This window comes from Grus americana, chromosome 1 (genome assembly GCF_028858705.1).
Source record: "Grus americana isolate bGruAme1 chromosome 1, bGruAme1.mat, whole genome shotgun sequence".
Lineage (NCBI taxonomy): Eukaryota > Metazoa > Chordata > Aves > Gruiformes > Gruidae > Grus > Grus americana.
In genome coordinates, this window is record NC_072852.1 from 72,469,314 (window position 1) to 72,486,268 (window position 16,955).

At 36.7% G+C, this 16,955-nt stretch overlaps 1 protein-coding gene across 1 annotated transcript in view; it reads left to right on the plus strand.

The window, feature by feature from the left end:
• Window positions 1-16,955, plus strand: part of PIK3C2G (phosphatidylinositol-4-phosphate 3-kinase catalytic subunit type 2 gamma) — a 209,231-nt gene that overhangs the window by 130,708 nt on the left and 61,568 nt on the right. Inside the window, exons 22-23 of the mRNA XM_054837238.1 lie at window positions 312-448; window positions 3,134-3,303. Of these exons, the coding sequence (XP_054693213.1) occupies window positions 312-448; window positions 3,134-3,303 (307 nt within the window). The remainder of the gene's footprint in view (window positions 1-311; window positions 449-3,133; window positions 3,304-16,955) is intronic.

The window sequence follows — 16,955 nt, forward strand, 5'->3', positions numbered from 1 at the left end:
TGAATCTTGTTAAATTGTTGGCTTTGTTGGTACCTTGAGGCAGTTATTTCCACAATATTGTTATTGCTGGTTTTATTTCTCATTTGCAGAACTGCCACTTTTTACTAAGCATTCTTAATTTTTTGTGTCTAAAGGGAAAGAGGGAAAAAAATCTTGATCTATATTCTTCTATTGCATTCATTATTTTATAAGCTTTCAAGCATGTATTTTCTCTGCATGGAATGATCCAACAATAGGCAGTATGCATTGGTGGTCTTCATATCTTTTTAAAGTTGAAGATTTTTCATGTGAACTCTTTTCTATCTGATTAGGATTGGTACAGATGGTGCCAGATGCTACCACACTAGCGAAGATCCACAGGGAGTCTGGTCTGATAGGACCATTGAAAGAAAACACAATTAAAAAATGGTTCCGTCATCACCATCCTCTGGAATCAAGTTACCAAGAGGTAACATCATAATGAAGCTTATTATACATCTCATGTTTTACCATGGGGAAAAAAGAAACCAAATGGCAATAAGCAGCAAAAACAAATGACTCAGACACAAGACAAACAAGTCACATGCATAGAAGCCAGGGAATTGACTTAAATGCCATTCTCTTTCTAAGGAGATATTGCTCTGGATCAGGTGCATTGTAATACATTTTCTATAAAAATGTGTCACAGAGATGTTTTGAAATTTAGTAGTAAATTGAAGAGAAGCTGCAGTAGAAATTAAGTATTGAACTCAAAAACATTTATTTTTAGGTCAACTCTCTAAATACTTTATATAAACCATGCAAAGTCTCAGTGTATTTCCTGTATTTGGAAATGACCATGTCAATACCCACAGTTTTTGAAAGCTGTTTTATCAAAACTACCTAGTCATATGATACATAAGATCATGCTTTTTATACTACAGTGTGGGATCCCATGTAGTGCATCTGATTTTATGAAACTAGATATTATGCACAAGCTGAAAATTTGCAAATTTTATTTATAGAAGCAAAAGTTTCCCCAGGAACTCTTCTTATTCATTCTTTGTTGTCTGAACACGTTCTGAGGCCCGTGAAAAACCTTTTAATGTTTGTGTTGCTGAAACAATTTTTAGAACTCTACTCCATGCCCACAGTAGATTTGTAGCCAAAATTATAAATTTAAGGGGGACCTTTGAGTGTTTACCATTCTGAAAATGAAGTGAATGAAGTGCTCTTGTCACAGTTTATTAGTAGATGTGTAGCATATATATGTTTGATAAACTTTAGTAATCTTGTAATTATTCCATGGACGGTTGTTCATCCACATTTTCAGTAAGAGCACTTGAAATTCCTAGTATAACATCTTGATTCAATTAAACACGAACAATCTGTATAGAATTTTTTTACAAGTTTGTATGTTTACAGTGTTACAGTAGAAGTGCAGCCAACATTTCAACTGAAAAGTGAGATACTAGTAGTTATTGATTGAAAACCTGATTTCTTGCTGCTGCTGTTTGTAAAAAGTGCCATTAATGTGGAATATTCTAAAACCAATTTCTACCCATTTTCTTTCAATTTTTTAAACATATAAAATACAGCCAGATCTGATTGCACAGGACGTGCAGAAAATTACTGCTCTACATTCACCTTGCACTCACTGGTGAATGAACCTTTCTCTTTTACTCTTTAATAATGTTTTACTCATACAATACTGTTTCTAAGATGCTCAAAAAACCCTCATGCAGAATAAGCTTTAATAACCTCATTTTACGGTTGGGTGAACAAAATCACAGAAAGCTTACATGTTTTATCCAAGGTCATCAAAGTGGAGAAGTAGTACAGTTAGACATAAAATTGAGCCAACTCGAGCTGTGGCCTAAGTCTTCCACAGTGCTGTCATCCGTATCAGCCATTGCGGGTGGCACCCTGCATCTACGGGGACATCTTCAATGCCCAAATAACAATTTATCTTGACTAATGTAGATTTTGTCCAAAACCATAAAGGTTACAGATTAGGATTGTTTAGGTTTCTATATAAGTGAATCACATTGTGATGGAGATTCATGGGAGATTAAGACTTCTGAGTAATAACTGCATTTTCAGTTCTTAAATTGTAGTAGGTAAGATTAAAAAACCCCAAAAGCTGTTCCTCATGCTTTGGGGTAGAAAAGTAATCATCATTTGAAGTGGGAATAACTGTCCCCTGAGAGAGGACACGGAATATGTGTGTTGTGATAGAGATTGGATAGATTCTTGTACTCGGAGAAGTCACAGTTGTTAAATACTTCCCACTGACGTTAGCAGACAACTTGGAATCCACCTATGAGTGTCTGGTGAGCAGATTATTAGCTTGTACATTTTCCTACATCTGCCATGGGCACATTTTTGGCAAAGAGCAATGCCACAGCATAATACTGTAAAGAAATTCATGAGAGAGTTCTGAATGAGCCAGTCTACTTACACAAAGCAGACTAACCATGAAAGCACACATCTCCACCATGTAAAAGAGCATCAGAGTAGGAGGTTATATTAAACATGACTGCTAGACTGGTTTTGGGTTTAATCACTTTCTTGGGTCTCTCTGCATGACACTAGGTTTGATCCCATAGTCTATTCAGATTTGCAGATGCTATGAGCAGAAAAGGATTTAGCCTTTCTTTGTTTCAGTTCATTTCTGTAAAATAGGGTTAAATTCTTTGGGCTGGAATATTGTGAGACTTGATTAATTAGGATTTGAGAAAAAAGAGCTATGTAGATACGAAACAGTGGGTGTAAAATAACGTGCTTTCAATACAAAGCAAATGGTTAAATTTGTGTATTTTCAAACAATTGCTTTTACAATATAAATGCAGGCTATTGAACAGAAAATGTCAGCTTTCTGCCAAGAAGTTTGCTTTCTTAGGTACGTTTCACCTTAGAAGTTTTCCATAGAATTCCAAGTATCTGTAAAACACAAGGTGAAAACCTCTTGCATTCTAACTTTGAAATTTGTGTATTACTTGTTTGAGTACCACTCCTACAAACACTTGTCCGTTAAAATTTTAGCAACATGTGTATCATTTGTAGAACTATATTTTTTGGTTTTCATGTTAGCATCGCAAACAAATACATCTCTCTATGTATACATCTCTGTATATATACAATTTCCAGTAAGTGCTTTTGTTTTACTAACTAGGCAATAAGAAATTTCTTTTACTCCTGCGCTGGCTGGTGTGTTGTTACCTTCATTCTGGGAGTCTGTGATCGACACAGTGACAACATAATGCTGACAAATACTGGACACATGTTCCACATAGATTTTGGAAGATTTTTAGGTCACGCACAGACATTTGGAAGCATAAGAAGGTTAGTATCTATAGTAATGCACATAGTAAACTTTAAAGCAATGTTCTGAAATTTCACAGCCTTATCAACACCCATGGAAAATATACAAAGGAGATCATGCTTTGTTGTTTTTTCTGAATTTTCAAGAACAACATCTTTTTGTTGTTCACAAAACCTCTAAAAATATAGGAACGACTGGAAAAGGAATTAAATTGAGATGTTGGAGATCCCCTTTCAGTCTAAAAAAAAAGTGTAAATCCTTGTTTGGTCAGAGATTTGAATGATGCAGTTCAGTGTTGACCAGAATAGTAGACTGGCCTATGCCAAAAGAATTCTGATGTCCATTGGGTTTTTTTCCTAACAGAAGAATGTTCTTATAATTGATCCAAAACCATACAGGTATCTAACTGACCACTTTCTTCGCATACACAGAGAAGAAACCAACTTTTCCAAATAGACATTAGGCATCTGTGGGTAAAATTGCATACTTTTTCATTATCTTTTGAAGGTTTACATCTAACCACCCTGAGCTCAGGGGCTGTTTTACCTTATCAAGACTGTGATTTTTCTGTGTTTGTATCTATCTGTGATGAAACTATCCCATGATAAAGGTAAATAAAATAGTGTGATCATGCATTCTAGTTCTTAGTGAGAACATACTATGGAGGAATGAATTGGGATGGAACAAAAATAGGTAGGATAATGCCACTATGTGCAAAGCACAAAGAAGCTGTTGTAGCAGAGTAGAGAATAAATAAATGATCCCTAATACTGACAAGATGAGCGGGGAGGGGGGGGAGAATACGTCTTTCCTCCATGTTTCCTAATAATTTCAAGAACCACTCCTAGAATTAAGTTTCAGCCAATTGTTCCTTTTTTTTTTTTTTTTTTTTTAAGCTGGCCTTTGACTATTCTAGACTATCTCAGTGTGTTAGACAGAAATAACAGCGTGGGAGTATTGATATGAGGGAAGCTGATGGGGCTAATAAGTACTTCTAAGCCAGGCAGTCAAAAGATTTAGTTGCGGTGCTCAGAATTATCATCAATCATTCAAGATATGCTCCCTTAATCCTACTTATTTGCTGTGGAAAGAATAAAGCAGAACAGAGTAACAAAAAAAGATACTCATGCACACTCTGTCAAGTGCTGCATCCCTCACTCCAGCAAACCTCCTTTTGGACCCTAACAGGAGTTTCCTTGAGCAGTAATATTACATGAGCAAAGAATTACATAGTTTGAGTGAGTGACAGGATGAAGCAAATGGAGGGGAGGGGATACAACAACCAAATTTGAACAGAAATCATGTAATAGCAATAATAAAAATAGATATTAATTTTACTGTTTTACAACTCAGTCATACTACACCTTCTTATTAAGTCTATGGAAATGACTTAAAATATAGTCACTTCCAGAAACAGCAACCATTTTTTCCTGTTTCTTCATGCAGTGTATTGCTTTTGACCTATAAAATAAAATAATACGTTTCAGGACTTCCATTCGGGGAATGCCCTCGTGGTTCCTTAGTAAAACTAGACTCACATTTAACAGTGGGTTGTGAACACCATGGGACAATCAATGGTTGTTTTCCTCGTACCTACAGGCAACTGAGCAGATACAACATTAATGACTGTAGTTCTCATGAGCTGTACGCACCTTCATGAAATGTAACGTATTATTTGTAACACACGGATATCACATTTCTACATCCCTAAATTTCAGGCGCTGTCAAAATTTGAAACCCTCAGTGCTATTTGTATCTACTCATTCCGACAAGGCAAGTCCTGAAATAGGTTTAGCCTCTGGTTCCTTTAACAGCTCTTTATATTAGATTTTTATTTGAGTTCTTACTAGATTTTTATTTGAGTTTTTTGCACCCCCAACAATATCATACACCTAAAATAATATTGATAAAACAGCAGCACAATGCTTTCAAATCTTTAGAATTATTAGTGATGACCCTTGGGGTTTTGTACAGTAGATGCTATGCACATATTGTGAAGTTCTATAGTGGCTTTAAAGAATGAGAAGTATTATATACAAATCCCTGTACATGCAACTGGTCTTTACACACATCACGCAAACAAACTTTTTTTTTTTTAAATTGTAAAATGAAATCTATGTGAATGCATGAAGGCTTATAGGAAAGGAGTCCCTGACTGAACTGTTTAAAATAGTCATTCCTTTCAGAATTTAGGAAGATAACTTGCTTGCCACAGCTGTCCATTTTCTGTTCTCAGGGAGTGCTTTTTGCCGTTAACAAACTCTTATTCCTCACAAAGCTTCACGGGCATAGATCGTCTCCAGGGTTCTGTATGTGGAGCATTCCTTCTGATGTAAATGAAGGGAAAGGCATACATGCAAGCTTTAAGAATCATGTGCTGTCATGCACGGGCTGCAGTTCTTTCGATCAATTCCAATATGAGTCTTCAGAGAACCCTTTGAAGCTGATATGATGTCATGCAGTCATGCTCACTTTTGCATTCATGATTGTATAACACCCCAACAAAGGATTAGTTAACTTTTCTACTTCCTGTCCTCGTCTTTAAATGATGTCCAATAAATCTGCTCAGTTTTGAGTCCAAGGCACAAATCAGTAGGTCAGCTCTCATTGATTTCAGAGGGAAGAGGAATCAGGAACTTTCTGTCTTTTCCAGTTCCTTGTACTGTCACAGTGCAGCAAATATGTTAAATAGCACTAATAACCTGTCTTTACTTGGGTCTAGGAACTAATGTTTCGAAAGTGTTGGAGACAGACATATGAAGTATCTAACCAACAGCATAATAACAGAGCTTGGCAGAAGAATTATTCCCAAAGTCCCACAGGGGAGTTTTCTACTGAACCAGGAGATTTCGTTATCTTTATTTATTAATTTATTTATTTTTAAAATCATAGTGGATGACACATTTTGATAGTGGTGATAAAATACTCCTTCTTTCATTCTCTAATCCAGCCACCACATACGACCCTACAGTCCCCTAAAGCAGTGAATTCTGCAGGTCCTATTCTTTATCTACTGAGTATTCTGTGGCAATCATCTTAGACCTACTCTGACTGAAATAGGTGTAATATTATCCGGGTAATCATGCAGGACTAGGTCATCGAACGGTACGGAAGAAGGTGTCTGGCTCATGGTTGTACCTGCCATGCTTTCTTTGCTTTTGTTTTCTTCTTTTCAGTTCTGACCAGTTCCTTTTGAACATTTATTCTTTGGTGAATTAAGCAGTAAGAAATTTATTTAAATCCTGTGCTAACTGAACTAATCCTAACTTCAGCAGTCTCATCCTCGCCACTAGCAGTCACTTCCAGCACTGTCGTCTATATTTTTTCAGTCAATGTTGTGTAGTCTGAAACCTGATGGCAAGATATGGAGTAGTCCAGCTCCTGGCACTCTGTATATTCACCTTTTGAAAACCTAGGTGTCCATTCTTTTTTTTTTTTTTTTTTTTTTTTTTTTACTATCCAGTCATCCTGATTATTTACAACGTTCACTGGCCTTTCTCTTCCCTGATCTGAATCACAGAGACCCTCTTGTCTCTTTGCCAAACTAATCCCGTGTCTTGGCGTGATTTTCCCAGAAGTTAAATCTGCTAGGCTGGTTTTGTTCTACAAAGTTAATTACAAGAGACAGCCTAACTATTCCATTGGGAAATTCAATTTTTTTTTGAAGGAAGTTTCAAAAATATGGGAAAATTATCTTTCCCACACTTACTTTCTTTGTCAGTGTTTTCCTATTCTGAAAAGCACTTAAGAAAGTCTGAGCATGTAGAAAAGTAGAAGTGTTTCTTTTTATTTTAAAAGTAACACATTTCATTTTTAGTGTTAATAACCTAAAATGAGTGTTACTGTCTCACTGGAAGTGTTTATTTGGAAAAAAAAGCATTCTTTTCAGGTATTTCTTTCTAAAACAGAAAATTTGGCATGCTGTCAGGGAAAAATAAGTTGTATCTACATTCTTTGACTACATTGTATCTATATGTGTTTCATCTTTTTCCTAAAAACAGGAAAAAGTGGGGAAGAAGGAAGATAGGAATTAGAGAATTTCACATTTTAGTTTTTCCTTTTTGCCTATTTTAACTTTTATTTAGAGTACTCATCAAAGGAAGAGTCTAAAACTTGAAAGTAAAAACTTAAAGTATAATTACTTTTCATTTCCTAAATTTGTGCATGAAGACTGTTGGACTAACCTCTATTACCTGCTGAAAAGTTTCATTAGGAATTTTTAGTATGCCTATTTATTAATTCATTTTCTGCATTTTAAATTTATTTTTCTGACATGATCAGTCTGGAGTTATTAGTTTATGTGAACTGGTAACTCCTAATTCTTTGCCACCACTTTCGGCACTTCCTGTATTGCACCCGCGAAAAATATCTGACTGAAATCCTGGAAAGGTTTAATTTCATGACTTAAAGCACCTTGGTAGCCCCAATGATCTTAATAAGATTATACAGATGTTTGAAGATAGTCATACACACATTAGTCTATGCATAAAGGCTGAAAGGTGAAATATCCATAAAGACCTAAAGGTGAAACAATGTCACCTCCAAGGTGACTAAGGGGACTTGAAGTTATGAGGCAAGTCCATCACTTCTGAAAGTCGGATGTCTCTAAATGCCCCGAATTAAACACCAAAAGCTCAAGTCAAGTGTGAGAACATATGAGCAGCACAAGTTGCGGTCGTGAGTTTCAGGTGCACTTCTGTTTTCTTTGTCTGCCTTGAAGAGTAGGTGTTTATTGTTGCCGGTTTGATGCTTTCCCTAATTATCGAGCCTGGATAGTAGTTTGCCCTTTACCATTCGTTATTTATTTTCAGAAATAGCCTCTTGGGGAGGGCATTCAACTAAGGCTTTTTGAAATCAGAGTAAATTATGTTCACTGTCCACTTTATATCCTTAATTTTTTTTGGTTGTCCTTTTCAAAGTACCCGGATGGTTAAGGAAGGCACTGTTTTTCCCATACAGTGGCTGTATGGATTTGACTCCATCCAGTTTTGTTCATCCAAGTGCATTGTTCTGCTGCTGAATTGAGTTCCCTGGAACCCAGCTATCATCTGCCCCGACTCTCAGTATTATTCTTGGCTCTTCATTCAGTTCAAGCATGACATAAACTTCTTTCCTATCTTCAGGAACAGCCACTTGCTTGAAGGAGTTATCATGTATTGTTGTTAACTATTATCTGGGCTAGAGAAATTGTTTGATGCCTTCAGAGCTACCAATGGAATTCCCTCTGCTTTGGGAGATTTACTGCATGTGAGTTATTTAAGTGATTCCCTATCAACTTCCTGCTTCAGAGATTTCCTCCTGCCCTCTCTCCTTCCCTCCTTCTCTTTCTATTAGTCACCCTGTGATTTTTTGTAGAATGTGACTCTAGAGACAGAAAGTTTAACAATAAAACAGAAATAAAAGGGGAAAAAGACAGAGTGTTCACTGTCCATTTTGATTATATGATTGTGTTATCCTTTTCAAAGTATAACTCTTCACAGACATATATTTTCTCTTTCCTGCTCCCATCAGAAACATTTTATTGTATCATCTCTTTTTCCAAAAGCTTCCTATACATCCCGCTTTATGTTCTGGGGGAGCTGTTCTCACATGCAATCAAATGTACATTTATATTCAGGGAGACCTGTTCTCACACACAGTCAAGTATACATCAAGCACTTTTAAATTAATCTCCGTTGTTTGGTCTTGGTATCTTCTTTAGCTTGTTCTGCACGCTATGCCTTTGTCCTTCATCCTTAACTGGAAAGCATACTGATATATTTAATTCATGTAAGACTTCATCCCCTGCCCTAAGGAATTGCTTTGTAATTTAACTTCTTCATCACTGGTTTATTTCTCTATTTTACCCAGTAATATACAAAACTCCTGCAACAATCTACTACTGTGTTTTCCAAGTAGCCATCTCATACTAAGAAGACCTGTTAGCTGAATATTCGTTAGGTATGGGATATAAGGTCACTTGTTATATTTATTTTAAGGCGACTTTTAGGTCTGAGTTTTAAAATCTTTTTTTCAGTACTGAGGGTCAGTCAGAACAAAAAAAGCAGTTGTCCAACAACCTCTATTAATAAGAGGAATTGCTCCAATCTCCTTGTGAATTAACTCTGAAGTGTTTTATCAATAGGGTTAGTAATAAACTCTTAACAAGCTTGGAAAATTTGGTAGTCTTAGAAAATGGTGTAAGACATCAGGAATGCTGTACTGAGCACTTTCAAATATAGATATTGAACGTGAAGTATATATAGGATTTAAATCCACCTTAACATTGTGATGCAATCTGGTTGCTGGTACAGGCTGCTTTATATGTGTCTATCTGAATAGAGGATCCTAACTCGGCTCAGAAGGTGCCTGAGCGGGACACAGCAGTGCTTTTTAACCAGTCAGTATAAGGTGCACATGGTTCCAACAGGACAATGTTCGAAACTATGGAAGACATGTATGTTCTTAAAGCAGAGTATATCATCTTTCAGGGGGGATCTTTTTTGGATTGTTCCAAAATGTACAATCAGCTGACTGTGCAAAATGGTTGAAATTCTGTGACATAAGTGAATAAATTCTGTGGTCAGACTACAGAATAACTAGTAATCACAGCAGAGACCAGGGCAATGCAACCAGAGTGAAAACCATCAAGATATGCCTGGAACTAGTTTCTGCTTTCCCATTACGAGGCTATTGCCAATTTTCTTGTTACAAGGTAAGCTTCCAGATTGCGGTGGCAATACACGCTGCAAATACTACACTAAGAACTGTAACCATGTCTAACCTCAGATGTCAACATTTGTGTTAGCTATACTGTCATTTAGCATAATAATCCTATCGGACCAGGTGTAATCAAATCTCCATGATTTACAAACTCACTAACTTCAATTGTCCCACCATGACAGGGATTTTTAGTTAAGTCACGTTCCCTTGCACTTTGCACAGGCAAAGGGGCACAAATAAACAGTTACTATGGCTCAGTTTACATGGGGATGTTAGCAGAATGATGAATCAGAGCCCTTTGGTTAGGCGAGGATTATAGCTTGTTTTCTACCATATCCGTTAAGCATGATTAAATCTCGATGTAACCAATTCAATTACTGACAGAAACAGATAAATCTTTCAGAATAAGCCAGTCCAATGTGTGAAATATTTCTTTTACTACTGATCAAAATAGTGGGTATGTCCAACAGAGTAATTTTACTGGAAAGCTAACATTAAGGCTTTGATAGTGAAAAATAAAGATAATAGTAAAGTTGATATACACATAAGAAGAACTAACTTCATGAATAAATAAAACCATAATGGTTTAAGAACTGTCCTCAGTTACCTAAGGAATTCAGGAGATTCTTTCTAGTTTGATGTTTCTGCCTATAAAGGTAGATGTTAATATAAAAAGAATGTGGTTAAAACTGTAATCAGAAATGAGATTTTAAATTTGTAGTTAGAAAACTTTTTATGCAAACTTAGATATCTCAAACAGCAGCAGAAATGGCAGAAAATAGAGTTAAAACCATGTTATCTGGTATAGACTTGACTTCTGGTTGTTTGGTTGAAGATTATAGGTCAAAAGTATTAGATACATGTTTCGAATGTCTAGGCCCTGTAGTTTACCTGAGCCAAGGATGCTCAGGGCATTCAGGAATCTTTCTATGTAAGTATTGAGGGGATAAGGTCAACACTAAATTCAGACCAGTTTACCCAGGGCTATGTCCAGCTGAATCCTGAAAACCTCCCGGGACAACCTCTCCTGGCAAACTCTTTCAATGTGTAATTATCCTCATAGTGAAGGGTTTTTTTCCTTATGGCCAGTCAGAACCTCAGCTGTTTCAATTTTTTCTCTTATTCTTTCCTGGATCCATCTGTTCCATAACGTCTGATAGATACTAGCAGATTGCTGCTTGGTCTCCTGAAAACCTTCCTCAGCCTCCCCTCATAGGCAAGTTCTCTAGCCCTCGGACATCTTGGTGGCCCTCTGCTGAACTTACTCCAGTTTAGTGACATCTTTCTGGCTTTGGCAGGGTACGGACTGCCAAGTGCTAAGTAAAGGGCATCTACTGGCTGCTCTCCCATGAATTCAGGCCAGGATGCTGTTAGCCTTCATCACTTCCAGGGCTCATATTTGGCCCACCACTGGCTCATGCTCAGCTCACTGCCCACCACCTGGGGGTCCTTGGCCGTGAAGACTGAGGCAAAGAAGGCAATGAGTACCTCAGCCTTGTCTGTGCTGCCATGTCACCAATCGCCAGCAGGTCCACATTTTCTTTGTTCGTCCTTTTACTAATGATGTATCAGTAGAACTTTTTGTTGTACTTAGTGTCCACCACCAGCTTTAACTGTAGTTGAGCTTTTGCTTTCCCAACACCGTTTTTGCATGCCCAGGCAGAGTTTGTATATCCCTCCTTTGTAGCCAGTCCTTCCGCTTCCTATATATGTCCTTTTTACCTTGAAGCTTAGTCACGAGTTCCCTGTTTGGGCAAGCAACTCTCCATCTGTCTGTTACTGGAAATAAAAGTTATTAAAAATACAATTGACAGTAAATCCCTCAGCATAAATAAATTCTGTGTTCTTTTTTTTTTTTTTCAAAGCTGTTTCAAATTTGCTAATTCACTTCTCTCTTCTATTCCTTTTTATAGCATTGTAATTACTATTTGGCAATTGAAATTTAGACTGTTTTTTTATTTCGGTGCAGATGGATATACGTCAGGTCTGGGTGAATTGAGGAATAAAGTCTCAGCAAGATGCTGTTTACACTCTTCAGGAGCAGACACGTATCTGTGGAACCGTTAGCAAGATTTCTTCACTAAAAGAAATAGAAAACAGAAAAGTTTTCTAAACAAATCTGAATATAGATCTGCAATACAAGCCAGTGAAAATGCAAGTGGTAGCAAATGTCATTGAAAAACTGCTGTAAAGTCCAGCAAGTGAAGTATTTATATTTTATACAAAGCTCAGAACTACCACTCTGTTATGAAGTCACTTAAAATATATTTACATCATTTAGATTCTATGCTTGCTGAAGAGACTGTTGTCATCTATAACAGTGATCAGAAGAATAATAAACACTGTTGAGTTCTCCTGGAGCATTCACCTTTCTTGATTGGTTATTTTTTTCCAGGACAGGGTCATTTTGTGGAATAGAGGAGAAAGAATAGATATCACATAACTTGGTGCAAGATAATGTAGCCTTAGTAGAGCTCCTGTAACTTTCACAAACAACATTATCATGAGGCACTGACTAGATAAAACCACTGCAGTGCAGAACTGCTTTAACAACCATTCATGGAAAGTACCCGCCTGTGTTTCAGTATCGGGAGGGAAGGATGCACCACATGGCATACCGAAAGGTTTGCGATGAGACTGACATCTTTCAATATGTTCATTAGTAACCAGTATGATGGGATAGAGAATACGTTTGTTCGTTTTTTGGTAGAGGCCTATTGAAAGAGTTTTTGACTCTGTTGAATGTTAAGATTAGCAGTGATAGGTAGTTTTTCAGAAAGGGACCTGAGAGTTATGCTACAGACAAGTTGAATATGAGTTGATGATATTATATTGAATTGGAAAACATGAAATGTGAAATAATCCTTTTGCTTCACATGACACTGGTCAAAACTTCAGCTGGAATATTTTCAACATTTTACTTTTAGAAAGATGTGGATAAGGAGTCCAGAGAAATTACAAGGAGTCCAGTGAAAAGCAATTAAAATTATCAGACATCTGGAAAACAAGACTTAGGAGAAAAGTCTGAAACAATTGTCTACATAAGATTGAGGAAAGACATAATAACAGTCTGCAAATGCATTAGAGGCTGCTATAAAGAAGAGGGGATCTTCATGTTCCCTTAGGAAAGAGCGAGAATTAATAGGATGAAAGCACAGCAAGGTTAGATTAGCCATGAAGGAAAAAAACTCTGTGACGGAAGTTACTGGAACAGAAATTTGGTAGGGAGGTTGGAGAAGAACTCTGTCACCAAAAGGCTTTGAGAACAGGCTAAATAAGCATCTCAGAGGCATGTTTATAGTTGATCTTGTCCTGGTAAGCAGAAAGATGGAGTATGTCTTGTGGTTCCCTTTCCAGGCATATTTTTTAATCACTTTTTATATGTTTGCTTGAGACAAATTGTACAGTTGTCCACTGTTTCATTCTTTAATATATGAAAGAAATACACTTGCTCGTGTCTTTTTCTGTGTCTACAAATATATGTGATTACTAAGATTAGATATTTTCACTTGGCTCAGAGATACAAGCACTCATGTTCGCTTATTTTGTGTGAGTGTGTTCTTCAATAAGCTTTTGGCTTTTGCTTCAAAGGATGTCAGCATTCAAACACTCCCTAAAAGCTTTTCCTATTTTACTGGATACATCCAAATTCCACGTAGTCATGCTGAATACTATCAGTCATTCTTGACTCAGCCAAAATGGTTTTAAAGCAGTCAGGGAATATATGGGGGCATATGCTGCTGAGCAGCTGACTTTTAAATTGTAGAGATTTCTGTATGGTTTCTCACGCATAGTCTCCTATGTCCATACAACAACTTGGACTATAACTTTTTTGAATCTCATTGTATTACTGTGTGTAACTTTTCCGTAACTACACTATTAGGAAGTTTAGATTGGATCAGAGTAAAGGTCATTTGTTGTTGTTTATCTCATATGCTTTTTCTACTTAATATAAAAGGAAGTCAATGTATCATTCTTAAATGTCCTGTACCGTGAGAGTCATAATAGGAAAAACTAAAACCATTGTTGATCTTACAAGCTTTGTTAATCAGTTTACATCTAGTATTTCATAACAAATCCTGATCTTACTGGTCTTCTTGGGAGCCAGCATATTTCTAGCCTACACTGAAGTCCCAGTAAATGTTCCCATCACCCCAGACCAAGTTTGTTTTTGCATTATGATCTCTTCAGTTGCTTGAGGTTTCCTTTCTTTCTTCCCTCTCATGACATATCATCCAAACATTCTTAATCTCCAGAAGCACTGCAAAACACATTCTCATGAAAATCTTAAATCTCTAAAAGCAGTACACAAGAAAAGAAAGAATGAAAACACCATAAAACTACCCTTGCTTCTCACTGAATGAGTTGAGTAAACTCTTTTGTGACAGCCATAGTAAAGTATAAGTCTTTAAGATCCAGGACTGCAATCAGACTCTGTCATAAATGAGAGTATTGCCTTTTTGACTGATGTCTGTTATAAAACCAAAGGGCTCATTAATCTCATCTAGGGCTTTAGTGGGGGCGGGGGGGGAAAGATTAAAAAAAAAAAAAGAAGGAAAAAAAGAGGGAGCTAGCTGTGATAAGGAAGCTTTAATGATTTCAGGAGGCTTATTGGCTGTACATCTTATTGGCTGTACATCTTTGGTCTATCTCAAGCCGCACCAGTTCTCTCAATGAGGCTTTTTTTCCTGCAAATGATAGTACCTGTCATTACCATTATACAGTAGGGGTCATTCAAAAGTTCTTCACTTCTGTATTTCTTTAGCACACCATAAATAAAAAAGTCTTTTGGTCTTCTACAGAGATAAGGTAAAAGGCTTTTACTTGAAAATACTTCATCATACCAGTTTTGTTTAACTGATGCCAGTAATTTAATTAATTTGATGGAAGCAGCAAGTTGTAATAGATACAGATTTTAGACCAAGGGGCTCTTGTCCCATAGGCTGTAACACAGTCGTTGGTCTTTGAACGTCCTGTGGATGTAAAATATTACAGGGCTTAGCTGTGATCTTGAGAGTATGTTTTGGGATAAGAAGTATTTCATGTTTATATCTTTTAGATAACTTCATGTGAGCAAGCTATGCAATAGATTTGTGTCCAAATGAGTGATGTCTTTCATAGTTATTGTTATGAGGCCTTTGGATGCATTACGTATCTTCAAAATAAATGCCATCAGGTAATACAGTCTCTGCTATGTGCCACAAAGAAGGCTGTCAGAGATGTAGTGGTTTAAATATAGAAATACAGGTTGTGCTCTGGCGTGAGGTTCATTTGCACGTGTGTGTGCGTGTGTGTGTGAGATAAATTAGAATGCTCATGCAGTACCAGGGCATGCATTGCTTTTTTTCTTATGTGGGCTAAAACAGCCTCTGTTGTTTGCTGATGTAAATTTTCCCATGCATGATGGACTTGGTTGTTTGTAATTTTGCTGGAGTAATTTTTAGACTATCCTCTTCTATGTTTCTATATTCCGAAGGAGTTTGTGAAAGCAGCAAGCAACTTTTTGCATCTATACGCAGACATTCAGCCCTGTCAACTCGTTTTTCAGAATCTCTAATGTACTCTTCAGTAAGCGTCTCCTCCCACTGAAACTTTGCTTTTTAATATTATCATGAGAAATGACTGTGTTGTTCCTTCTAGTGGGTCTTGTCTCCTATACTAAGTTGGTTTTATGTGGGTTTTTTTATTTCAATTGCAAAGTGTTCCCTTTATGAGCACTGGCTTACTTAGATATGTGCAGAAATGGAGCTTTGGCATCTGATTGATTGCAGGTGTTACCTTGTGGGAGAGGCTCTGGTATCATGAGACCTTGAGCAAAACCAGGAAAAACAAATTTCTATGTAGTATTTTGCAGGTTAACAAGGGAGGACAGGCCTACCACCTTAGAAGACAGTCTTAAATGATACTGAGAAATTTAAGAACCTTGTAAAACTGCTTGAAAATCATCTTACAAGTAAAATTAATCTATAAATAACGCAAATACTAATGTATCAGTTATATGTTCAAATGGATCCTTTAACAACAGTAAGAGAATTGACTAATGTTGCAGTCATTGCATTATGTGGAAGTTGGCCCACAGCCCAACCCAACATGCTAAACACCATATTTCTTCCAGGAAAGTAATTTCTGATTACAGTATCTGTTTTCAGCTCAAGTAGCTTAATGTGGGAGACTTGGACTAGCTCAGAAAAGGCTATGTTTTCATAGTTTAATTGTGTCTCTTGATGCAGTTGAACATCAGAAATGAAATATGAATTTTGAACATAATACATAATATGGGACCTTTAGAGCAGTAGTTTTGACTTGGGATATTTTAGTCCAAAGACATAAATGCAGACTAAGAATCAGATTTGTTTTTTTAAAATTCCCAAGATGCTAAAATGCTTTCAAATTGGGATTTAGATTTGACTTCTGTCCACAGATAAAGGAAAATGTTAACGTTGCTAATTTTCTGGCTCTATCTCTCCTTCTTATTGCCTTCAACAAATTACACAATAACTGTGTAACAGTCATGGTATAACATAACTGTCACACTATGAACTCACATCTTGCATAATACAGAAAAATGGGGAAGGAAAGAATAAGAAGGACTATTGTGGACCTTCATCATTCCTAGTGCTGCCTAGCTGAAACTGAATATCTTAAAAAACTTTCATGGCCTGGGCTGTTTTGAGGTGAACAACACACATAGGAGGTCTGCTTTCAAAGTTAGCTTCAACATAAAACAGGAAGAATGTCCATACATAAGAAAGGGAAGGACACCTGAATGTTTCTTGTGACTAAGACTTCCAGCTGCAGCCTAAAATATCATGGCAACTTGACTTTCTTTCTACGATGATACAAGGCAGACGATTTTATAGGAAAATGAGGAAAACTCCTAGGAAAAAAAGCATTCAAGCTTCCCAGAAAATTTAGTTTACTTAAGTTCATTTTGAATTAAGGGTTAACACGCTGTGTATATTTCCTTGGA